Raw genomic sequence first — 20,604 nt, 5'->3', positions numbered from 1 at the left:
AGCTGGGGATGGCGTGGCGGTGGGGGGGGTGTCACTGCAGGGTGGAAGAGGGGAACAGGGGACAGGGAAGAGAGGCTGAAATCAAGAGACAACTGTCCTCTGGGCAGAGTGCCTACCGAGCTGTATCACGGGAGGGGCGTAGAGAAGAGCCTTCTGAGCCCCCTAACCATGGTCATGCTGGGCTTCTGTTCAGGGGCTGCTGTGGACTAGCCCCAAAGCCAGAGGCCTCCCTCATGTGCAGGGCTTCCTCCTGAACTTCCTGCTGCCCGTCGATCAGCCCTTTAGACTCTGCCAGCCCAGGGCTGAATTTTATGCTGGGGGTGGAGAGGTGGAGAAGAGGACTGGCCCTAGAGACACCTCGGAGGTGGGCAGCTGAGGAAAAGTCTGGAGCCTGTGAGGAAGGAGTTCTCAGCCTGAGATTCCCTGAGGCCCAGCCCTGGCAGGCAGCACCTTCTGGAGACTTGGCTGCCTCACAGACTGTCTGGGGGAGGGCTTGGCCTGGGAATCCTGTTCACCCCCATATACTGAAAGACAATGACAGAATTCTGTCTGCTCAGATCCCAAGAGGGTGGGGGCAGACGAAGGGCAGGTTGGGTCCTGGGCAAAACCGGTGTGCACGTGTACACGTGTGGGTGTGTGGGTGTTGTATATTTCCATCTATGTTCAGTTTCCACTGGGGAACAACACCCCAAAGGCCCCAGGGTTTGAAAGCCAAGTTAGAAGAGAGAACTCTAAAGAGCCTAAATAAACAGCCCCAAATAAAAGTAATTACTTCTGGAGGTTTGGGGTCTATGTAGAGGAAGCCTGGATAAGTCAAGAGAATTCTTCGGTGGCAGAGGACCCAGAGGGTGTCGGTCATTATTTGATTTTTAGGAGCAGAGTTACCAAGAATGAATGTTTTCTTGGAGTCATGTTAAGGCTTTACATTTAGTATATGTGCTGCCGAAGCGAGCACAAGGCTTTACATTTAAATATCGATTTCTATTCCTGACATACAAACCAGGGAGCGGACCAGGGCAACACTGTCTGTTAGAACTTTTGGCAATGATAGAAATCTTCTGCCCCATGTGGTACAGTTGACGCTAGGCCCTTGTGTCTATTGGTCACCTGAAATGTGGCTGGTGCAAATGAGGAAATAAATTTCTCTCTTGATTTAATCGTCACTGTAACTCAGAGAGCTGCATGGGCCTGGAAGCTCCCATAAGGGCCGCGCAGGTCTGGAACACTGGTGGTCATCCTTAGCTGCGTATTAAAATCCCCTGGGATGCACTGAAACGTCTGAAGCCAGGCCCACCCCCTAGAAGCTGACTTCCTTGGCCTGGGTGGGGAACCCAGGGAAGGAATCTATTCAGTTCTCCATGGGATCCAATATGGCGGCAGTCTTGAGAACCAGTGGCCCAAGGGAAAGGGAATGTTGCCTGGTGGGGAAACTGGTGTACTGGGAACCAGTTCACCCACAAATAATGGGAAGACTCAACAATGACTCCCCCCTGTCCCGTGACTCCAGGACAAGGGTTTCTCGTGAAAGGTGGCCTAAGGGAGATGCTGAACAATAGGAAAAACTTAAGAACCTGGCCGCTGGGGTGGAAGCCTTGGTCGTGCTCATGGGCTGAGGGGCAGAGAGACGTCTGCTGTGGGCGGCTCAGACCCCCCCACAGAGGGCCTTTGCCCGCAGAGGGTGGGACTTCCATAAGGGCCTCGGTGGCCCAAGGGAGCTGGGGAGATACAGGGGTGGAAGTCCACTCGGAGTGAACTGCTGACACTGCAATGTGTCCCCTCAGGGATGTCCCCAGCATGTCATAACCCAGACACACAGGAAGAACCTGGGCCCCTTGTCAGCTGTAGGCACGTCCCGGAGATGGGCAGGGACCCGTCCCCGTCTGGTCTTCCCTCTTCTTCTTGCTCCCTTGTCCCCAGCCTGTTGCCTCACTGTCCCCACAGCTTCGTCCTCACACCCACCCACCCCACCCCTGATTGGCAGCCACTTGGGGTCTTCATCCCCTGCCGCTCTTTTTCTCTCTTTAACTCTTCTGTGTGTCCTTTCTGATGCCTCTCCTCACCTGCCCCCTCCCCCTGTGTCCCTCCTCCTTTCTCTTTCCTCCCCTGCCCTTCCCCTGGTGTCTTCTCTCCACAGACTTTCCTGGCCTCCAGCGGAGGACTGTATTGCCTGGGTGGAGGCTGCGGGAACGTTGTAATTCCGGGCTGCATGAGCCTGCCCAGCACGCCCGCCAGCTCTCCGCCCCGCAGCTTGCATGCTCGGGCCTGGCTGTGGCTTTGCATGGGGTGGATCCGGCCCCAAGGGCTTCCTTCCCTAAGAGCAGGCGCCCTGGAGGGTCAGGGGTGGGGGTGGGGGTGCGCGGGCTCTGCAGCAGAAGGCGCATGGCTGCAGTGGCTTTCCTCAGAGCCCCGGGAAACAGGGTAAGGGGTCTCTCTGGCGCCCTCCATCCAGACGGCAGCATCCAGAGAGGACTGTGACTGCTAGCTGGCGCAGGACCTTAGTGACAGCTCGCTGGCACAAGGTCTCTAGGGACACAGGAAGCCTGGCAGGGCTCTCCCCTTCCAGAGTTGTCCGGGTGTCTGAGGCTAGCCTGGCTTAGGACAGCCTTGTGCTTGGTGGGGTGGTGAAGTGGCCGTGGTGAGTGGATGGGGACAGAGCAGCCGTGCTCTAGGAAACACGCACTGAGAGAGTCCTCGGCTCAGTGGCAGCTTGAGGAGAAGGCGTGATGAGGCAGGAGGCCCCAGGAGGACGGGCAGTGCGCCCAAGTGCAGCCTCCCAGGGCCCAGGGCTGAGTCCCCACTGCCTTTCCTGAGAATGGGCTTAGTGCCCTGCAGGGGCCACCTCCCTCCCCAAGCCCAGAGCCCTAAGCCTGAGGAGGATCGGGTGCTAGGGTCTGGCAGGGGACACGAGCTGGGGCTGGAACTCCTGTCTGCTGTGGATGTCTCCCCAGCACACACACATTGCCCCTCCCGCCCCGCCTGCTCCTTCCTCGGCTGAGGTGCCACCTCCAGACTGACCTCTGGGGCTGCTGGCCCGCAGGACCCGGACGAGAGCGCCCGTATCTCCAGCGCCTTCTTTCGCCTGTTCCGAGTCATGAGGCTGATCAAGCTGCTGAGCCGGGCGGAGGGAGTTCGCACTCTGCTGTGGACCTTCATCAAATCCTTCCAGGTGTGCTTGCCCAGCCCACCTGAGGGGGGCCCAGCCAGGTGGACACGGGGGACTTGGAGAGGCTGTGATGGGCATCTGTGTGGCCCGGGTAGAGCCCCAGCGTAACCATGGGGTGCGCAGTAGAGCTCGGGGAGGGGCAGGGCTGCAGAGCAGGTGCATGGAGCCCTGCGCCCTGACCCCTCTCCTCACCCCCAGGCCCTGCCCTATGTGGCCCTCCTCATTGTCATGCTCTTCTTCATCTACGCGGTCATCGGCATGCAGGTGAGGGCAGGAGGGCCCTGCTCAAAGTGGGGATCTGGGCCACGTGGTGGGGGGGCATCTGTGGACCCTTGAGGGAGGCCGAATCAGCACGGAATCTGGACCCTCCACCCTCCCTGCGTCTTCTGTCCCGGCCACCATGGGGTCAGATGCAGGACCGAGGAAGGACGCTGGGCACCTTACCCCCGGTGGCTGCAGGACTGGTAGGCTGGGAGCCATCCAGGAGGAGCCTTGGCACATGGGTGGACAGCAGGGGTCACCTGAGGAGGGAATCCGGTGTCTCAGTCTACCTCCCTGCGAACCCTGCCCCCCCATTCCCCACATGGAGTCCCTAAGTTGTGCTGGGAAAACGTGGTCCTCTCTCCCGCTTCCCTTTGGCTCCGTGGGAAGAACTTCTCCCAATCTTGAAAATAATCTGATTAATCTGGCTTCAGGTCTGCTGTGGCTTGTGGTGAAGAGGATTTGGAGGAGATAGGGGTGAAGGAGGGGAGTAGTGAGGTGGGAGAGGCCAGCAGGGCCTGGGCTGAGGGGAGGCTGCGATCTAGGTCACAGGTGGGGGCCTCTTGTGATTTGCAGATGTTTGGTAAGATCGCCATGGTGGATGGGACCCAGATAAACCGCAACAACAACTTCCAGACCTTCCCGCAAGCTGTGCTGCTGCTCTTCAGGTGTGAGGCTCCCGCTGCCCCGTACCCCTACCTCCCCCTCCCCACCCCTGCCCTTGGCCTTTGCTTTGCTCTACTCTGCCCCTTGGCAGGACCTGGTCTTCCTGGCCCTGGGCCCTGTGCTCTGACGAGATGAGGCTCTCCTAACCTGGTCTTGAAATGTTTAATCCTTTTAGAAGTCAGCTCTGCTCCCCATGGCATGACCTGCGCCATTTTAAAAATCCATTTTGAACAAATGGCCCCACATGCTCATTTTCCACTGGGCCTCCAAAATGACGTAGCTGGTCCCGAGTGGGACCTCATCCCAGTGCAGCAGGAGACAGGCCAGATGTCCCTACACAGGAGTGGTGGGGCCTCAGTGGCCTGTGACCTTGCCCCACCTCAGTCAGCACGGTCAGCACGGCGCTCTCCCTTGCGGTCCCCCACCAGCGACTTGAATCATGAATTGACTTTGCCCCTGCTGCCAAGAGACCCCTTTTCTTTAGTTTACCTCCTGCTCATAGTACCCCATAAGGAGCAGTGGAGCCCCAGCACAGAGGGGAAACTGAGGCCCGCCTCGCACTGAGCTACTTGGTGAACCTAGGGGTCTAAACTGCCTCTTTTGGTGATGTGGGGGTGAGGGGGAAGCCCCAGTCTGCCCACCTGTCTACACCCTGCACCCCCCAGAATGCTGGCCTCCTGAGGGGCCACCCACGAGCAGACAGGCCAACGGGACCCCGTCTCTTCCAGGTGTGCAACAGGCGAGGCATGGCAGGAGATCCTGTTGGCCTGCAGCTACGGCAAGTTGTGCGACCCCGAGTCAGATTATGCCCCGGGTGAGGAGTACACGTGTGGCACCAACTTCGCCTACTACTACTTCATCAGCTTCTACATGCTCTGTGCCTTCCTGGTGAGATGCCCGGAGACGAGCCTGCCCTCCCCTTCCCCGGCAGTTTCTGTCCATCGGGGGTGGGCTTCAGGGACATAAGACACAGGAGACTCTGGTTAGATGGCCCCTTGTTCCACTCAGCCTGGGGGGGACTTGATTTTCTGAGTGCTTTATCATGTCCAGAGGGGTTGCTAAAAAGTTTTACCCTTTTTGGTTAGCAATTAGTGATCAAAAGAAGAACTTAAAGGGGTTCTGTCCTGCATAGATAGGGGTCCCGAATGAAGCCACTTGGCCTCCCTATTCCTGTGAAGAGAAAGTTGCCCCATGGCTGAAGCTCTGGAAACAGGGTCCCAGAGGAAGCCTTATGGGGTTAGAAACAGTGCAGATTGTTCTGGAATCCCAGGTCTGCTGTCTGTTCATGTGGAAGGTGAAGAGCCAGCGCCGTCCGTGGGCTGTCGTTCCTTCACTCTTTCTTCTTTCCTATATTCAGTCCAAAACTGTTGTATGAGCATCCTGGGCTCAGTGCAGAGGGTAGAAACATGCTAAGACCCAGTCTGGCCCCGAAGGGGCTCCCTGCGTACCCAGGAACCCATGTGGGAGCAAGTCTTGCCATTCAAAGGGACGGTCACGATACACAGACAAGGCAGGAGCAGTAATAGGGCATGGTCCGGTGAGGACACTGACGGGGTCATCTCTTTGGGCTGGGGGCAAGTGGCTGAGATCGGAGGAGCTTGACCTGGGCTTTTAAGGACGAGCACAAAGACCCCCATCAGGGGACACTACCCATGCGGGAGCACGAGGGTGTGACACAGGTTGCTCGTGTCGGGGAGGTAGGTCATTCAGAAGGTCTGCAAGGAAGGACCCCCTTACCCACTGGATGCCCCCCAGCCCCCACCCCTCTCCCCATTATCACCTGCCTTTCCAGGTGGGAACCCTCTGTTCTCCCCTTACAGATCATCAACCTCTTTGTTGCTGTCATCATGGACAACTTTGACTACCTCACGCGGGACTGGTCCATTCTGGGCCCTCATCACCTGGATGAGTTCAAGGCCATTTGGGCAGAGTATGACCCAGAGGCTAAGTGAGTCCTATCTGTAGGCTCTGGGCGGGACCATCCCTCAGCTGTCCCCCCTTCCATCCTAGACCCCGTCCTGGTGTCCCTACAGGGAGTCACTCTCCAGTTTTATAAGAATGAGTGGCCTCCCTCTCCCTTCATTATCTGATGTTCCAGATCAGAAAATTGGAGTTTCTTAGGGTTGGAAGGGATCCCACGGCCTCCCAGGGCAGAAAACCCCTTGACTTTATCGGGAAATGGTCATCCAGCTTTTGCTTGGACACATCCAGGAGCAAGGAACTCAGTGCCTCAGCGGGCCCTGGCTAGGCAGAATTGTAGTCCCAGGACCAACAGCATCCTAGCGTCATTAAAATGCAGAGCTCTGGCTCCCTGCCCCCCTACCAGGCCGACTTACTGAATCAGAACCCTCAATTATTAGCCTCATCCTCAGGGCGTTTGTGTGCTTGTTAACCCTTGGGAAGTACTACTGCTTTACATTCTTTCTAGAAAGATAATAAGCTCATATTTGATTAATGTTGCCCAGGCATCAGGCCCTGTGCTAACCACTGCAAGCATCATCTCATTTAATCCTTACCACAACAACCTGTGACACGGCTCTCCAGCTCTCAACAAGTCTCGGGAAGCGGGCTTCCACCTCCAGTGATCCACACCCTCTACATCTATTAATATAACCCAAGAGCCCCCAGTCAGCTCAAACAGAGCCCAAGGAAAGCTCTGCCGTGGTACAAATGAAGTCCAGGTTCCAGACCTGGAGATCCCACATCTGAGAGTATTTTCTGTTCTCAAAAGGACATCTGCCCCCCAACAAAGGACAGCCCATTCCTGGTGGTGGGCAATAGTGAAACCAAACATTGTTTCTTCTTTAAAGAGGGAGCACAGCTTCTACTTCCTTGGACAATAGGAAGCATTGCCCTGTGGCCTGGCTCTCTTGCCCTTGGCCCCTTGTCCGAGCAGGGAGGGAGCTTCTGGGTGGGGCTTCGGGGAGACAAGTCCATGTGTCCTCCTGCAGGGGCAGAATCAAACACCTGGATGTGGTGACCCTGTTGAGACGGATCCAGCCCCCTCTGGGCTTTGGGAAGTTCTGTCCCCACCGGGTGGCCTGTAAGGTAACCAGCGCTGCTAGGGAGGGGCAGCCTCCAGGAAAGAAAGAGGCTCAGGCACCTTGGGACAGGGAAGCTGGTGAGGGAGGGCCTGATTGGATGAGTCATTTCACAGCAGTCATCTCCTGCATCCCCAAGTTCCTCCCTGAGGACCTCAGGTCTCAGCAGTGTCCCCCCAACTCATCTTTCCATTCCCTTGTGAAGGGTGTCCTGAATCACCCACACCCCCAGCCTTCATGATCCCCCCCTCCCCCGGTCCACAGACCAGGCTGGAATGACCTGCCACGCCTGGCCTGGTCCCAGCTCGGCAGTCAGCCACTGCCCTCCCCTCACAGCGGCTGGTGGGCATGAACATGCCCTTGAACAGCGATGGCACGGTCACCTTCAACGCCACCCTCTTTGCCCTGGTCCGCACGGCACTGAAGATCAAGACGGAAGGTGAGGGCTTTCTGGCGTGCGGCCCCCCTCCCTTCTCTCAGAGGATGAGTTTTCTGGTGCAGATTCTGCCAGATTGTCAGAGATAAAAGTTGGAGCGAAGAGCCATGCGGAAAAGTAGGAGGAGGACCCCTGACCATGACCACAACATTCTCATGCCTTTCAGGGCTTAGATAGAGCTCGAAAATTCTCTACAGGCCAAGGTCACTAAGATCTATTCCCACACAGCTATGTTTGATCAGGGCTGGAGAAGTGGCAGTGTTAGCACAGAGGGGAGGGCCACCTGAGGTTTGGCTCTGGGCAGGAGCAGAGGAGCTCCTCAGGTCACAGTGGGTGGGCAGTCCACACTCAGCTCCACTAACCCCACAGGTTCCCCCCAAACTCCACCAGGAAGGCAGACATGGAGGGAGCTGGGAAAGGAGTCGGGGTTGGGGAGCTTAGTATTATTCCTGAGCCCTCTCTTAGGGCTCAGCTCTATCAGATCCATCCCCCAAGGGCATCAGAACCTCTGCCAGCATCTAGGACAGCCCCAGGGAACGTTTTCTCAGAGGGCAAGGAGAAAAGGGCCAAGAGTCAAGAATTGGAGAAAGGAAGTTAGGGCAGCAGGAAGGCTGCGGGACCACAGGGCATGGGGATTTGGGGGCTTTCAAGGGAAAAGGGAAAAGAGTAGGAGATGTCAGACAGCTTTCAAAGGCAGCCCCTTTGACCACTGGAAGCCAAGGCTTGTGGGGAGTAAATACATGACCCAAGGTCTGGGCTGCCCCGGGGGATGGTGATGTCTTCCCACCATGCCCAGTGCTCAGCCCAATAGCTGCCAAAACCAATCAACCAACCAAACGAACAAACAAACAAAACCTCAGCCAACATTTGTTGACTGAGGTGTTCGGAGAATCCTAGGTGATTTGTCAAGTGCCGTTGACTTGGGCCGGGTGACTTTAGGACTGCCTTTGCCTGTCCCTTGCCCCAGGTAACTTTGAGCAGGCCAACGAGGAGCTGAGGGCCATCATCAAGAAGATCTGGAAGAGAACCAGCATGAAGCTCCTGGACCAGGTCATTCCTCCAATAGGAGGTGCGTGCTGCTTTGGGAGACCAGAGTCCAGAAGCAGCTGAGGAAAGGGGACAAGGGACTTCTCCAGGAAGCCCTGTGAGAATCTGAAAATGGCCCAGACACTTTGTAAATACCTTGGATAGACCCCGTGGTGGCCATCAGGACCGGTGCTAGACTTAGGATGGGAATTGCCCATGTCCAAGTCAGCAAGGAGAGGAATGTCCTGAATGGCCAGGTCCTGGCTACCCCCGGCTCCCACTCTGAACCTGGATCAGATTCTTACCCACCTTCGGGACATCCCTTTTTGGCTCCTCTGCAGATGATGAGGTGACTGTGGGGAAGTTCTACGCCACGTTTCTGATCCAGGAGCACTTCCGGAAGTTCATGAAGCGCCAGGAAGAGTATTATGGGTATCGGCCCAAGAAGGACACCATACAGATCCAGGTAAGGCCAACCTGAAGTCCCAGGGACTCCAGTGAGCCAATTCTCCAGACTCCAGCTCCCTCTTCAGTCCTTGAAGGCTAGTGATGGAGGCCCAGAGGGAAGGATGATGAGACCAAAAGAAATGGGATTTTTTTCAAAAGAGAGATTTGAGTGCTTAAAATGATCCGCTGGTAGGCAAAGAAATTTAAAACTTTGTTTCATCTCATCTGTTTTTTATTTCTATTTTTTGGTGTTAACCAGACACACAATTTACAAATTCAAAAAGGTGCATGCCTTTGGGCCGCGTGCTCGAAAACATTTCAGTTGCAATTTTTACTTTAAAACAATTTTAAAATTTTAGAAGTTGCATGTACAACTTTTTCCTGAACCATTTGAGAGTAATTCCCAACATAATGTTCTGAAACCCAGAACGTTTTCACATGCAGCAAGGGCATTCTCCGTAATTCTCCTACATGATCACAATGTAACCACTAGAATCAAGAAATTAACACTGAGACTTTATGATCATCAAATCCTCAGGCCTCATGCCAATTTCACCAGTTGTCCCAGTGATGTCCTTTATAGTAAAAGGATCCACTCCAGAATTGTACACAGCATTTAGTTTCTATCTCTCTTTAGACTCTCCTACCCAGAACAGTTCCCCGGTCTTTTCCTGACTGACCTTGACACTTTGGAAGATTGCCAGGATATCCTTCAGTTTGAGTTCATGTGTTGTTTCTTCACGATAGGGTTGAGATACACTGGTCCTGGACAAGAATGTCACATAAATGATGCTGTGTTCTCGTTGCAAGCTATCAGATGATACCAATCTTGGTTCGTCCCATTGCGTTGATCAACTCAAAAAATGATACAGATGATATGTTCATTCAAAAGAGATCATTTGTCTAGGAGATTGTACTGAGTAAAAAGATTTTTCCACCTGGAGGCCTGGGAGGGTATGAAATCACCCATTAAGATTTGGGTCATCCCAGCGGTCAGAGCAGGGCCTCTTGGAGCCCTGGGATGTTGAATGTCCAGGAAAGGGTGGGGCTGGAGTTGGGGGTAGAAATGAGCGAGGCCGTGGGAAGCAGTCTGGTCTCTCTCACTAGACTGGAGAGGTCACTGAGCTTCTGTCCCCAGGCTGGACTGCGGACCATTGAGGAAGAGGCTGCTCCAGAGATCCGCCGTACCATCTCAGGAGACCTGACGGCAGAAGAGGAGCTGGAGAGAGCCATGGTGGAGGCTGCGATGGAGGAAGGGATATTCCGGGTAAGTGAAGACTGTGGTCACCCCATGTGTTCTAGGCATGGGGAGCAGCAACATACCATAGCGATGAGGGCCAGGAACCCCACCATACAGGAGGGGAATTTGGAAGGTGAAGACACCCACAGCCCACATCTCTTGGGACTCAGAATCCTACTGGACCCAACCTACTGAAGTTGTCAAATATGACACATACTCTTAGTTTCCTCTACCAAACCTCACTCCTGTCCTCACCTCCCCAAGAGCCCTAGTTGACGTTCATCTCTTCAAATCCCTTCATTATCAAATGGCGTGCCTACTTGTTTCCAGTTACACTGGTCCTCAATCCTTAGCCCTCTAGAATTTTTTATGACACTATAGAATTAAAAGGTCCTTAATGACCACCTAGTTAAAACATTTTTGGGTTATTCCTGAGGAAATTGTGACCCAAAAAGATGATAAGGGATAGCCAATATCACTTCAGCAAGTTAGTTTTAGACATGGGACTAGAACCAGTTCTCCAGACTCCCAATCCAGTGCTCTTTCCATGACAATGTATTTCCCCATCTGGATGTCTGTGTCTCCTACATAGTTCCTTAGTTGTGTCCTGTCTACCCCCATTTAATTGAAAACTCTCTGAAGAGGGAGATTGTGAACTCTTCTCTGCCCTCACAGCCCAGCCCATCCTCCTCTGGCCTTACAGGATTTGTCTTCCAATGCCATCACTTGTTCCCAGGACGTCATTCCAGGATGGCAGTCCCCATGCACTCTCAGCTCCCATCCCCCATCACAGCTCCCAGCCCTTACACTCTTCTCCTTGACCCTAGAGGACTGGAGGCCTCTTTGGACAGGTGGACAACTTCCTGGAAAGGACCAACTCCCTGCCCCCTGTCATGGCCAACCAGAGACCCCTCCAGTTTGCTGAGATAGAGATGGAAGAGCTGGAATCACCTGTCTTCTTGGAGGATTTCCCTCAAGATCCACGCACCAACCCTCTGGCTCATGCCAATACCAACAATGCCAACGCCAACATTGCCTATGGCAACAGCAACCATAGCAACAGGCAGGTGTTTTCAAAGTAGTGGCAGCAACTGCCAGCTTTGGATGTAGGGGTCCTGGGGTAGGGCTAGGAAGACATATTTAGTGGGTTCCAGGTCCTTTAGGAGGAGGACATACTGAAATGTATAGATTGTCTTTTGCTTGCCTCTGTGTCCTTTGGGATCCCACTCCACCTTAAAGCAAGAGGCGGGCCTGGACTGCAGAGACTCCTCTGGCCAGTAGAGGGCAGCATTGGCACAAATGCCCTGTGGTTCCTTCATTCTGTCCTCTGGTCTAAGGTCTAAGGAGCTGCGACCTCTGGAACATAGCAGGTTAGGAAGAGAGAGAGTTACTACAAAAAGTTGCAGAAAATTAAAGTTAAACTGTTGGATTTAGGTTCTGGGAGATGTCATTGCTAAGTGGGTCTTCTCTCTCCCACCCTGAGCTGCAGACTAAATATAACAGACAATTACATAAGTGTCACGAAAAACAGCAGGATGAGGGGGAGAGCTTCTCGGAAATCGTCACCTGTGGGCTGAGGTCCAAGCAGAGCTTCTGTTCTAGGTAGGGGGACCTGGCAAGACTGTCACACACCGTCAGAAATGGGCAGCAGAGGGCAGATGCCCAGTGAGCAGCTACTCCCGCCGGGGCTAGGGCTGCCTACAGCCACTTCCATTCAGAGCCCCACAGGCCCAAAAGTTGCCTGGGTCACCATGGTGCTGGCTGTTCCGGGGCTACAGAAGCATGAGACCTGGGCCTTGACCTGAAAAGACTGTAGTCTCCTTGGGACATGTGTCCTGTGTGCCCTGAGAATGCAGGCGTCCTGATCACCAGGGGCTGGAAAGGCCTAGAACAGAGCTAAGCAATGTTTCTCAGCCTCCATGTGCCAGCCTTCGCTCCACCACTGTCTCTCAGTCTTCCAAAATGGCGGAGCCGGGGGCCTCACCACAGACTCCGGGGATGGGACACGGCCACTACTAGTTGATCCAGTGTGCCACCGAGGTTGAGAACCAGTGTCCTAGAGGGTGTGAGGCTGGGGCTGGGCCTCAAAAGATGAACAGAATGTGGAAAGGGTAGAAGAACGGCAACCCTTGGGCAAAGGAGAGGAGGTGGGGACGCATTTGGCTTCTTTCTCTTAGCTGGCCTGGACTGGCCGGCCAGGGAGCGGTGTGAGCCCCAGCCCTAGAGTCAGGACACCACCAGTGATGGGTCCAGACCCTGAGGGGCCACGGAGGGGCGGGATGGCGGGAGGACCAGCAGCCTGCTCTCATTCAGCAGCCTTGCTTCCATTTCAGCCTCCACTATGAAAGGGAGTTCCCTGAAGAGACAGAGACGCCTGCTGCCAGAGGAGGAGCTTTTGGTCAACCCCGAAGGGTCCTGGGTCAGTCTTTTCTGGGTGCCCTAGAAGCTGAGCAATTTGCCAGAGAGGGCTGGGGAGCCTGGCTATCTCCTTACACTAGGAGAATCTGGCTGGGAGCCTGTCGCTATGGGAGCCAGCTGGGCCTGGGGTGGACGAGCTGTCAGCTCCTCATCCGGGTGGGGGAGAAGGGTGCCAAGTAGGTAACTGAGCGAGGTGGGAAGGGGGCAGGCCAGGAAACTCACACCCTCGGTACTCCCCTCTCTGAAGGACAGCCCCTGGCTGCATTGACCCCTTGGCCCTGGGGTCCTTCAGGAGATAGTCTGGCGATCTCCCAGCAGGTCCTAGACCACTGTGTGTGACATCAGGAGCCTTGAGGATGCCCAAGTTCGATGGAGATGAGGGCACTCGCCCTGCTCCCCAGGGCACGCGCACACACACACACACACACAAACACAAACGCATACACACACTTTTATATGCAAACACACATGGAAACACCGAAGAAGATCTTGGCCAGATCTGGTCAAACTCTGGCCCTCATCCCTCCCCTTTCTCAAACCCACAAGGACAGAGACCAGGGCAAGTAGAGGAGAAAGGGGACAACACAGGGTCCTACCCAGCCTGGACTTGGTTGGATCTTAGCATGTGCACCCCCCCAACACAGGACACCCTCCACAGCCCCAAGGCTCTCAGGGAGCTCTCAGGGTCTGGTCGCCTGGCTGAGCGGAGCTCCCCTGACTCCGGGGCCCTGGCAGGAGTCAGCAGCCTCTCTTGCCCTTGGTCTGTCTTGCCCCACAGGACCCCACAGCAAATCCTGTGTGGAAAAGCTAAAAGAACAGCTGACCCAGAGAGAAATGCCCAGATCCCAAGCATCTCCTGCCCCTTGCCAGGTAATGGGGCAGAGGTCTGGGAAGAAACTCTATACAGAGGAGGGGGCCACTATTATTTGCCCATTAATAACAGAAAGGGTCGGCCTCCTGGGTCCTTCCCTCTCTGTGGGTCTTGGCTGAGGCTTCCTCGGAAGAGCTGAAGTTTCACCGGATCCCAGGGGCTCCAGCATCCCCATTGGGGTCTCTGCTGTTTGCACTTGGAACAGGGTGCCAGCGCCGAGCCTCCCCTGTCTGAGGAGAGGAGGAGGCACAATCCGGGGTCTCTGCCCGAGCAAGCATCCCACAGCAGTAGGACCAAGGACAGTAGTTCCCAGTGCCAGACTCCAGCGACAGCCCAGCTGATTCAAGAGGTGAGGTGGTGGCGGGCCCAGAGCAGTGGGCAGCATTCAGGGGTGGCCCTGGGCTGGCCAATAGAGGCAGACCCCTGAGGCAGCGCCCCAGGAGAACCCACCCGGCCTTCTGTCCTCCCTGCAGGCTCTGGTTCGAGGCGGCCTGGACACCTTGGCGGCTGATGCTAACTTTGTCATGGCGACCGGCCAGGCCCTGGCAGATGCCTGCCAGATGGCAGCAGAGGACATGGAGGTGGCAGCCACAGAACTGCTGAAAAGACAAGAGTCCCCAGAGGGCCTGGCCAGGGCCCGGGGACACTGGAGCCTCAGGTCCTCGCTGGGCAGCCTTGATCAGCATCAGGGCTCCCAGGAGACCCTGATCCCCCCCAGGCTGTGAAGACCCTCACAGCATGGGCTTAGAGCTAGCATCCCCCACGGTGAGGGCGGGGTGGTTGGGGCAGAGAAGGGTTAGCCCCCTGCAGAGACCCCTCTCTCTCTCTCCGAATCTCAGTGGATGGGCTGAGTAGGGGTAGTCAGGTACCACTGAAAAAAGATCAGGAAGAAATTGACTGACGGGCCGTCCTCACCAGCAAAAGGCACGGTTGGATGGAGCTTCCAACGTCATTCAAATAGCCCCACCAGTGCCAGTGTCTGGCTGGCAGAAGGCCACTCCGCCCAGCAGGACATTAAAGTCTCAGGCCTGTGACATTGGCACCTGGCGCCTGCTTGTCTCCTTTTTTGGAAACGTTTCCTTCTCTTCTCCTCACCCTTCCCTCTTCCCTGTTCCATTTCCCAGGATCCCCGCTCAAGGGCTTGGGAGCATGGGCCTGGGAGGACAGAGTCCCCAGAGGGCCTGGCTAGGGCCTGGGGATGCTGGAGCCTCAGGTCCTCGCAGGGCAGCCTCTGGCTGCAGAGCTGTGGTCCCAGGCCATCTCAGTGCTCCTCCCCTCCCACCTCAAGCCCAGTGGCCTCCCCCACACCTCCCCTCAACAGCCTGCTGTCCTCCTCCTCAGAGAAACAGGCCACCCCAGGGTCCCTCCCCCAGCTCCTCTCACCAAGCTGATGGACTTGTCTGCCTTTGGCTTTTGCTCCCCTCCCTCCCTCCTGACCCCGTGGAAGCCTGGAATCTCCTCCAGCCAACTCCTGGGATTCTTCCCCAGCCAGTCTCCCATCTCCCCCTCACCCCTCCTCCCTCTGTCTGTAGGCCACATTTGCGATGTTTCCATCTTAACAATATGTCCTTGCTGCTGTTCTGGTTATTTACATGAGGTCAGTTGGGCTATCTGTCTATCTGTCTGTCTGTCTAGTGCATTCCTGAAAACCGGAGTTCTTACCTGGGTTGTCTCCTCCTCCACATTTTCATTCCTAGTTCCCATTTCTCATCCCCCATGCAGCCTGACTGCTGCCCGTCAGTCACCAGTATCTCCCACAACCTTGTTGCCAATCTAGGGGGCCCAAGCCTTTACCTTCCTTGATTTCTAGGCAGTGTTAGGAACAACTTACCTCTCTCTCCTTCCTGACATGCCTATACCCCTGGATCTCCCAAATTTCCTCCTACCCTTCAAGTGCTCCAACCCCACACCTCCCTGCGAGCTCTCATCGGGCCCACCTACCTCTCTGGTGGGGGATGGATCCCTCAGGGTTCTGTGTTCTGGATCCTTCTTTCCACTTGGGAAGGGTCCCTGGATGCTCTCAGCAACTCGCATTTCAGCTGCGATTCCCAATTCCATACGCCTAGAGCGTCCCACATCCTTCTCCCTGACAACTCATGTATGTCCTACCTGTGCCCAAAGCGTATCGTGTCCAAACTCAGCCTTGCTGTCCTTTCCCCAGAGGCTGCAGCTACTCCGGTGTTGCTGATCTCAAGGAAACCCACCCTGTTCAATCCAGAAGGCTGCGTGCTGTCTGGGCTCCCAGCTTGCCCCCACAGACTGTCTGTCTTTGTGTCCACAGTGACTTCCCTGATATGTTCAATCAAAGATTCATGCCTCTTCTTTCTTTAAGATCTTTATTTTTTTTTTTAAGAGAGAGAGAGAAAGAGGGTGCATGGGGGTGGGGGGGCTGCGGAGGGAATGGGATGGAGGGAAAGGGAGAAGCAGGCTCCCCGCTGAGCAGGGAGCCCAACGTGGGGCTTGATCCCAAGACCCTGAGATCACGAGCTGAGCTGAAGGCAGACGTTTAATCATCTGAGCCACCCAGGGAGCCCCATTTCTTGCTTCTTCTATTGCAAGAGCCTCTGGCCTGCCATCTTGGCCTCCTCTCCCCCCACCCCCGTCTGTCTCTGATCTTTCTAAAAGAAGAAACTGTTATCTTATTTCTTTGCTTAAAAGCCTTAAAGGCACCCCCAAATCCTCAGAATATCATGCAAACCCTTGCCTCTGCTTACAAGCCTCCCCTGGGCCCCTGCCCTGCCTCCCGCTCTCCTGCAGACCCGCCAGGGGGAGCTGCCCTCACCTCTGAGATCCACCATGCCTTCATCTCTGGAAAACCATGGATCCCTCCCTAGTCGTCTTTCAGTTCTCAGCTTTGCTATTGCTTCCTGCAGAAAGCTTTCCCCGAACGACCTTCTGAAGCCTGGCCCAGAAACATGGCACCTGTCCCCCCTACCCCCAGTACAGCAGGCGTTCATAACTGCTGGTTTACTGTTACCCTAGCCAAAGCAGGTCCACTTTGTTTGAAGTTATGCCCCCAAAGCTGAGCACTTTTCAACCCAGACCAGTGGCTCCATAACTATGTATAAATGCAGGACAAGGGCAAGAAGCACGGACCCTTCCCTCCACCCACTGCCTGCCCTGCGTCCCCCACCTGGGCTCTGTAGCCTCCACCATCTTGGCTGTCTGTCCAGGCCCAGGGGAGGCAGGGAGGAGGCGCTCTGCCTCCAGGGGCAACGAGCAAGCAGCACTTCATCTCAGCCCTACACACACACACACACACACACACACACACATGCACAACTGCCAGGCTGCTCCCATAAAGCCCTAAAGGAACAGTAGGGAAGGAGGAGGGCTGAGGCGGGAGCAAGGGGAACAGGCAGGTGTGGGGGGAGACGGGCCCCTCTACTCAGCAGGACTGTCAGAGACAGTACGCCCGCCCCTGGGCTGCGTGGGGCCACCTTCTGTCACGGGGGAGGGGGGGGCACAGGCTAGAGGCAGTGTCTGCTGGACCCTGTCTTCTCTGTGCTGACTGCCTGCAGACTTGGATCCCAGCTGCTGGGTGCGGGGTCTGCCAAAAGGGGCGGGGGTGCAGCTGGTGGGAGGGGACGGGCACAAAGCCTCATGCCAGCCGTGGAGACTAGCAGAGCCCTCCCATCTGGAAGGTGTGAAGCTCAGAGGGACCATCTCTGGAAAGCCAGTGCAGGGGCGTTGGGGGGGGCGCTCCAATGTATCTTCATAGTAGGGAGGAGCTCCGGGGTCCTGCTCTCCAGGCGTGAGTGTGGTGTGGAGGCCAGGCTCTCCATGAGGCTGAGTGATGCTTAAAGGAAACAGACAGGTACTCTCGGCACCGTGTTTCAGAGCCTCAACTAGGAAGCCAGACCCATTCGAACCAGAATCCCCTTCACCTACCTTCACGCAGTGGTGTCAGGCAGTTCACACAGCCCTCTTAAACTTCTGCCCCTCCGTCCGTAAAATGGGACTAATTCCTACTTCCAGTGACCAGGTAAAGACCTGCTTGGTAAGAAGCTGTTGCTTTCTGTTTGATGCTGGCTAGTGAGAGAGCCAGAGCCTTAAGCTGGGGGCGGGGGGACACTGAGCTCGGGGGCGTCCAGGACCTCTTAGGGAAGGCCGGGCCACGTGACTGTCAGCCCAGGGATCTCTGGATCCTGCCGCATCCCCCACAGGCCCTGCCAGCTCCCAGGACAGCCCGGGGATGGAGAGGCCAGCTCCTGCCTCCGGAAAAGCCACTATGGAAGGCATTGCCAGCCCAGAGCTGACCTTGACCCCCATTTTCCTGGCATCTGATCCCAATAACGTGTCACTCCTGCCGTGGGGCTGACAGCTTGTGGAGCCAGGTGACTCTCGTATTGTGTGACGCCTTTTATTACGGCATTTATCACCTTGCAGTGAAAGTCGGAGTATTACGGCATTTATTACCTTGCAGTGACACTCCCAGAGTTTACAGTTTGTTTTTTCTACTGAGAGTTCCTCAAGGACAGTGAGTTTCTTTATCAAGTTTGTATCCCCAGCAAGGAGCAAAGGAAGGAAGGGAGGAAGGAAGGAGGGGAGGGAGGGACCGATGAGCAGGGGAGGGAGGGTGGGGAAGGGAACAACAGCACAGTCACTGGCTAAATGACATGTATTAGATTGGATTGTTTGAAATTGTTGATATTCGGTCCCTTTTGTCTATGAAACAGCAATTTTATCCTCCCTGACCTACTGTAACGGGGATGGTTGCCTCCCTGTCCAGGGGGACCCAGCACTGCCTTTTGCGGGGAGCAGAGACCCCACCTTTGGCTTCGGGGCAGTTGAGACAAATGGGTCTGGATAAGGGCTCACTGAGGTGGGTGTCCCCCTGTGGGACTGTTCTCGGGCAGCGCGCAGACCGAGGTTGATGGGGCAGGGAGCGCTGGGGGCTTTCAGCACTTACCATTGCTGAGATGTCCCCCCTGAGAGGGGAGGTGAGGGTTCACCGTAACCCCCACAAGGAGGGGTCTGTAGGTGGGCGCCCAGCAGTCCTTGTGCTAGCCACTGTCGGAGGTCGACTACCTCTCCAGGTACCCCCAGGTCTGGCCTTCTGCTCTTGGAGTTTGACCTCCCCCGCCCCCGCCCCCAGGCCTGGGCCTCCCATCTCCTCCTCATTCTCCTTGGCCAGCCCTAGGGCCACTGGTCAGCCTAGGGTGGGGAAGGGTGGGGGTCAGGGGAGACAGATGACGGCCTCTCCCTCTGAGTTCATTCTAATTTGGGTTATGACATCAAACTCTTCTTCGGATCCTCCAACTTAGTTTGGGAAGTTCAAGAGGAAGAAAAAGTTCTTTTCATGCTCTTTGCATCCACCCCAGTCCTGGCTAATTCTCCTCACAGCAAAGTGTCTTCTCTGTCCGCTGGACAAGCGTCAGGAAGCACATGGGTGGGGGAGAGGACATAGAGTAATTTTTTCAAGAGATTATGTCACCTCAGGCCAGTGCAGGCTGTCATGGCCAAAGGGCCTTTGAAATTCTCCTAAAATCATCCCATGAGATTCAGTGCGTGTGCACACACACACACACACACACACACACACCCGGGGGTACCGGCATTCATCACGGTCCCATGAAATTCGCGACCTGGTATATTTTTGTAAAGGCACATTTCAGAGGTTAATCCTGTGTGATCTCCCCCCCCTCCACCTCCCTCCAAGTCTCCAACACCCACCCCCCATCTCCTCCTATATTTAAAGTGTTAAATGCTTGTTTGCTGGCAGTTTGCTCTGCGGGGTCTGGCTGAAGGAAATATCTATTAAAACCCAAGGCAATGCTATAACCGTGGGGACTGGAAATCACTAGCTCCTAGGCAGGGTGGGGCTTATTTGGCAACTTAAGCAGAGGGAAGAGGCTTATGAGGGTGGCATCTGAAGCAAGGGGACCGTGGCTTCTCTGGGGTCCTGGCTAGGACTGCCCCGGAGGTCCCCTCCTCGCCACTAGGTTTGGGACAGGGGGTTCTGCCCCCTCCTTTGTCCTTCCTTGGCACCATCTCTTTTCTCCACTCTCTCTGGCTTTCCCTCCTTGGCCCCCTGCTTGCTCGTTTTGCATCTGCTTCCCCCACTCTGTGCTTTCTAACTCCCCGCCACTGTCCCTTCTGGGGGAAGGGGGCCCTCCATGAGCCCATAGGCCACCTAGGCAGGGCAGAGGGCTCAAATGCCCTTCAGGTGAACACGACTGTAGTTCATTGGCCCCCGGACCCAGTTACCAGCTGCTCTGCTCCCCAACTGGAGCAAAGAAATTAGAGCAAGTTACTTTTTTTAAAAGTTTGTTGAGTTATAACTAATATATAATAAACTGCACATAGTCTATGCGCCCAATTTGATTATTTCTAAAAGATGTATACACAGTCGTGGAACCAACATCCCCACCAAGATAATAGATCTCTCCACCACCCCCAGATTTCTTGGTGTTCATTAGTAATCCCCCCTTTGCCACTCGCTGCTCTATTCACTGCCCCTGCCTCCCTCCTCTCTGCACCCCACTGTCCCCCCCCCCCAGGTCTGCCTTCTTTCACTCAGCATTTTTTGGGGGTTCATCCATGCTGTACCATGTTTTCCTTTAAGATTTTATTAATGTATTTGCCAGAGAGAGAGCGTGTATACAAGCAGGGGCAGCAGCAGACGGAGAGGGAGAAGCAGACTCCCCACTGAGCAGGGAGCCCAATGTGGGACTCGGTCCCAGGACCCTGGGATCATGACCTGTGCTGAAGGTGACTGAGCCACCCAGGCGTCTCCAATATTTGTCCTTCTTATTGCTGATAGTGTTCTATTATCCGACCTGCATCAGCTGATCCGTTCATCTGCTGATGGACGTTGGCGTTGTTTCCAGTCTGGGGCTATGACACAGAAAGCTTCTAGGAACATCTGTGTGCTGGTCCCCGCGCGGACCTGTGAAGCAGGTGGCGTCTCAGGGTGCTCCGCTTGTTTTCTTAGCTCAGCAGCCGCCAAGGCCTTCATCCATCCTTATTCTTCACCTTAACCCAACACGGGATGAAACGGGACATCAGCTTGCTTGGGTGGGTTCGGCCCCT

General features: G+C 55.4%; 1 protein-coding gene across 1 annotated transcript in view; it reads left to right on the top strand.

Moving 5' to 3' along the window:
- Window positions 1–14,672, top strand: part of CACNA1S (calcium voltage-gated channel subunit alpha1 S) — a 68,265-nt gene extending 53,593 nt beyond the window's left edge. Inside the window, exons 29-44 of the mRNA XM_044267574.1 lie at window positions 2,135–2,191; window positions 3,038–3,166; window positions 3,362–3,427; window positions 4,001–4,092; window positions 4,819–4,978; window positions 5,911–6,038; window positions 7,042–7,138; window positions 7,468–7,570; window positions 8,535–8,636; window positions 8,935–9,059; window positions 10,179–10,307; window positions 11,108–11,358; window positions 12,614–12,699; window positions 13,477–13,568; window positions 13,775–13,918; window positions 14,043–14,672. Coding sequence (XP_044123509.1) covers window positions 2,135–2,191; window positions 3,038–3,166; window positions 3,362–3,427; window positions 4,001–4,092; window positions 4,819–4,978; window positions 5,911–6,038; window positions 7,042–7,138; window positions 7,468–7,570; window positions 8,535–8,636; window positions 8,935–9,059; window positions 10,179–10,307; window positions 11,108–11,358; window positions 12,614–12,699; window positions 13,477–13,568; window positions 13,775–13,918; window positions 14,043–14,294 — 2,013 coding nt within the window. The 3' untranslated portion in view covers window positions 14,295–14,672. The remainder of the gene's footprint in view (window positions 1–2,134; window positions 2,192–3,037; window positions 3,167–3,361; window positions 3,428–4,000; window positions 4,093–4,818; window positions 4,979–5,910; window positions 6,039–7,041; window positions 7,139–7,467; window positions 7,571–8,534; window positions 8,637–8,934; window positions 9,060–10,178; window positions 10,308–11,107; window positions 11,359–12,613; window positions 12,700–13,476; window positions 13,569–13,774; window positions 13,919–14,042) is intronic.
- Window positions 14,673–20,604: the final 5,932 nt, after the last annotated feature.

The sequence above is a fragment of the Neovison vison genome, chromosome 10 (assembly GCF_020171115.1).
Source record: "Neovison vison isolate M4711 chromosome 10, ASM_NN_V1, whole genome shotgun sequence".
In the NCBI taxonomy this organism is placed as follows: Eukaryota; Metazoa; Chordata; class Mammalia; order Carnivora; family Mustelidae; genus Neogale; species Neogale vison.
Note: the sequence above shows the minus strand (reverse complement) of the source record. Positions and strands in the feature narration are given on the sequence as shown.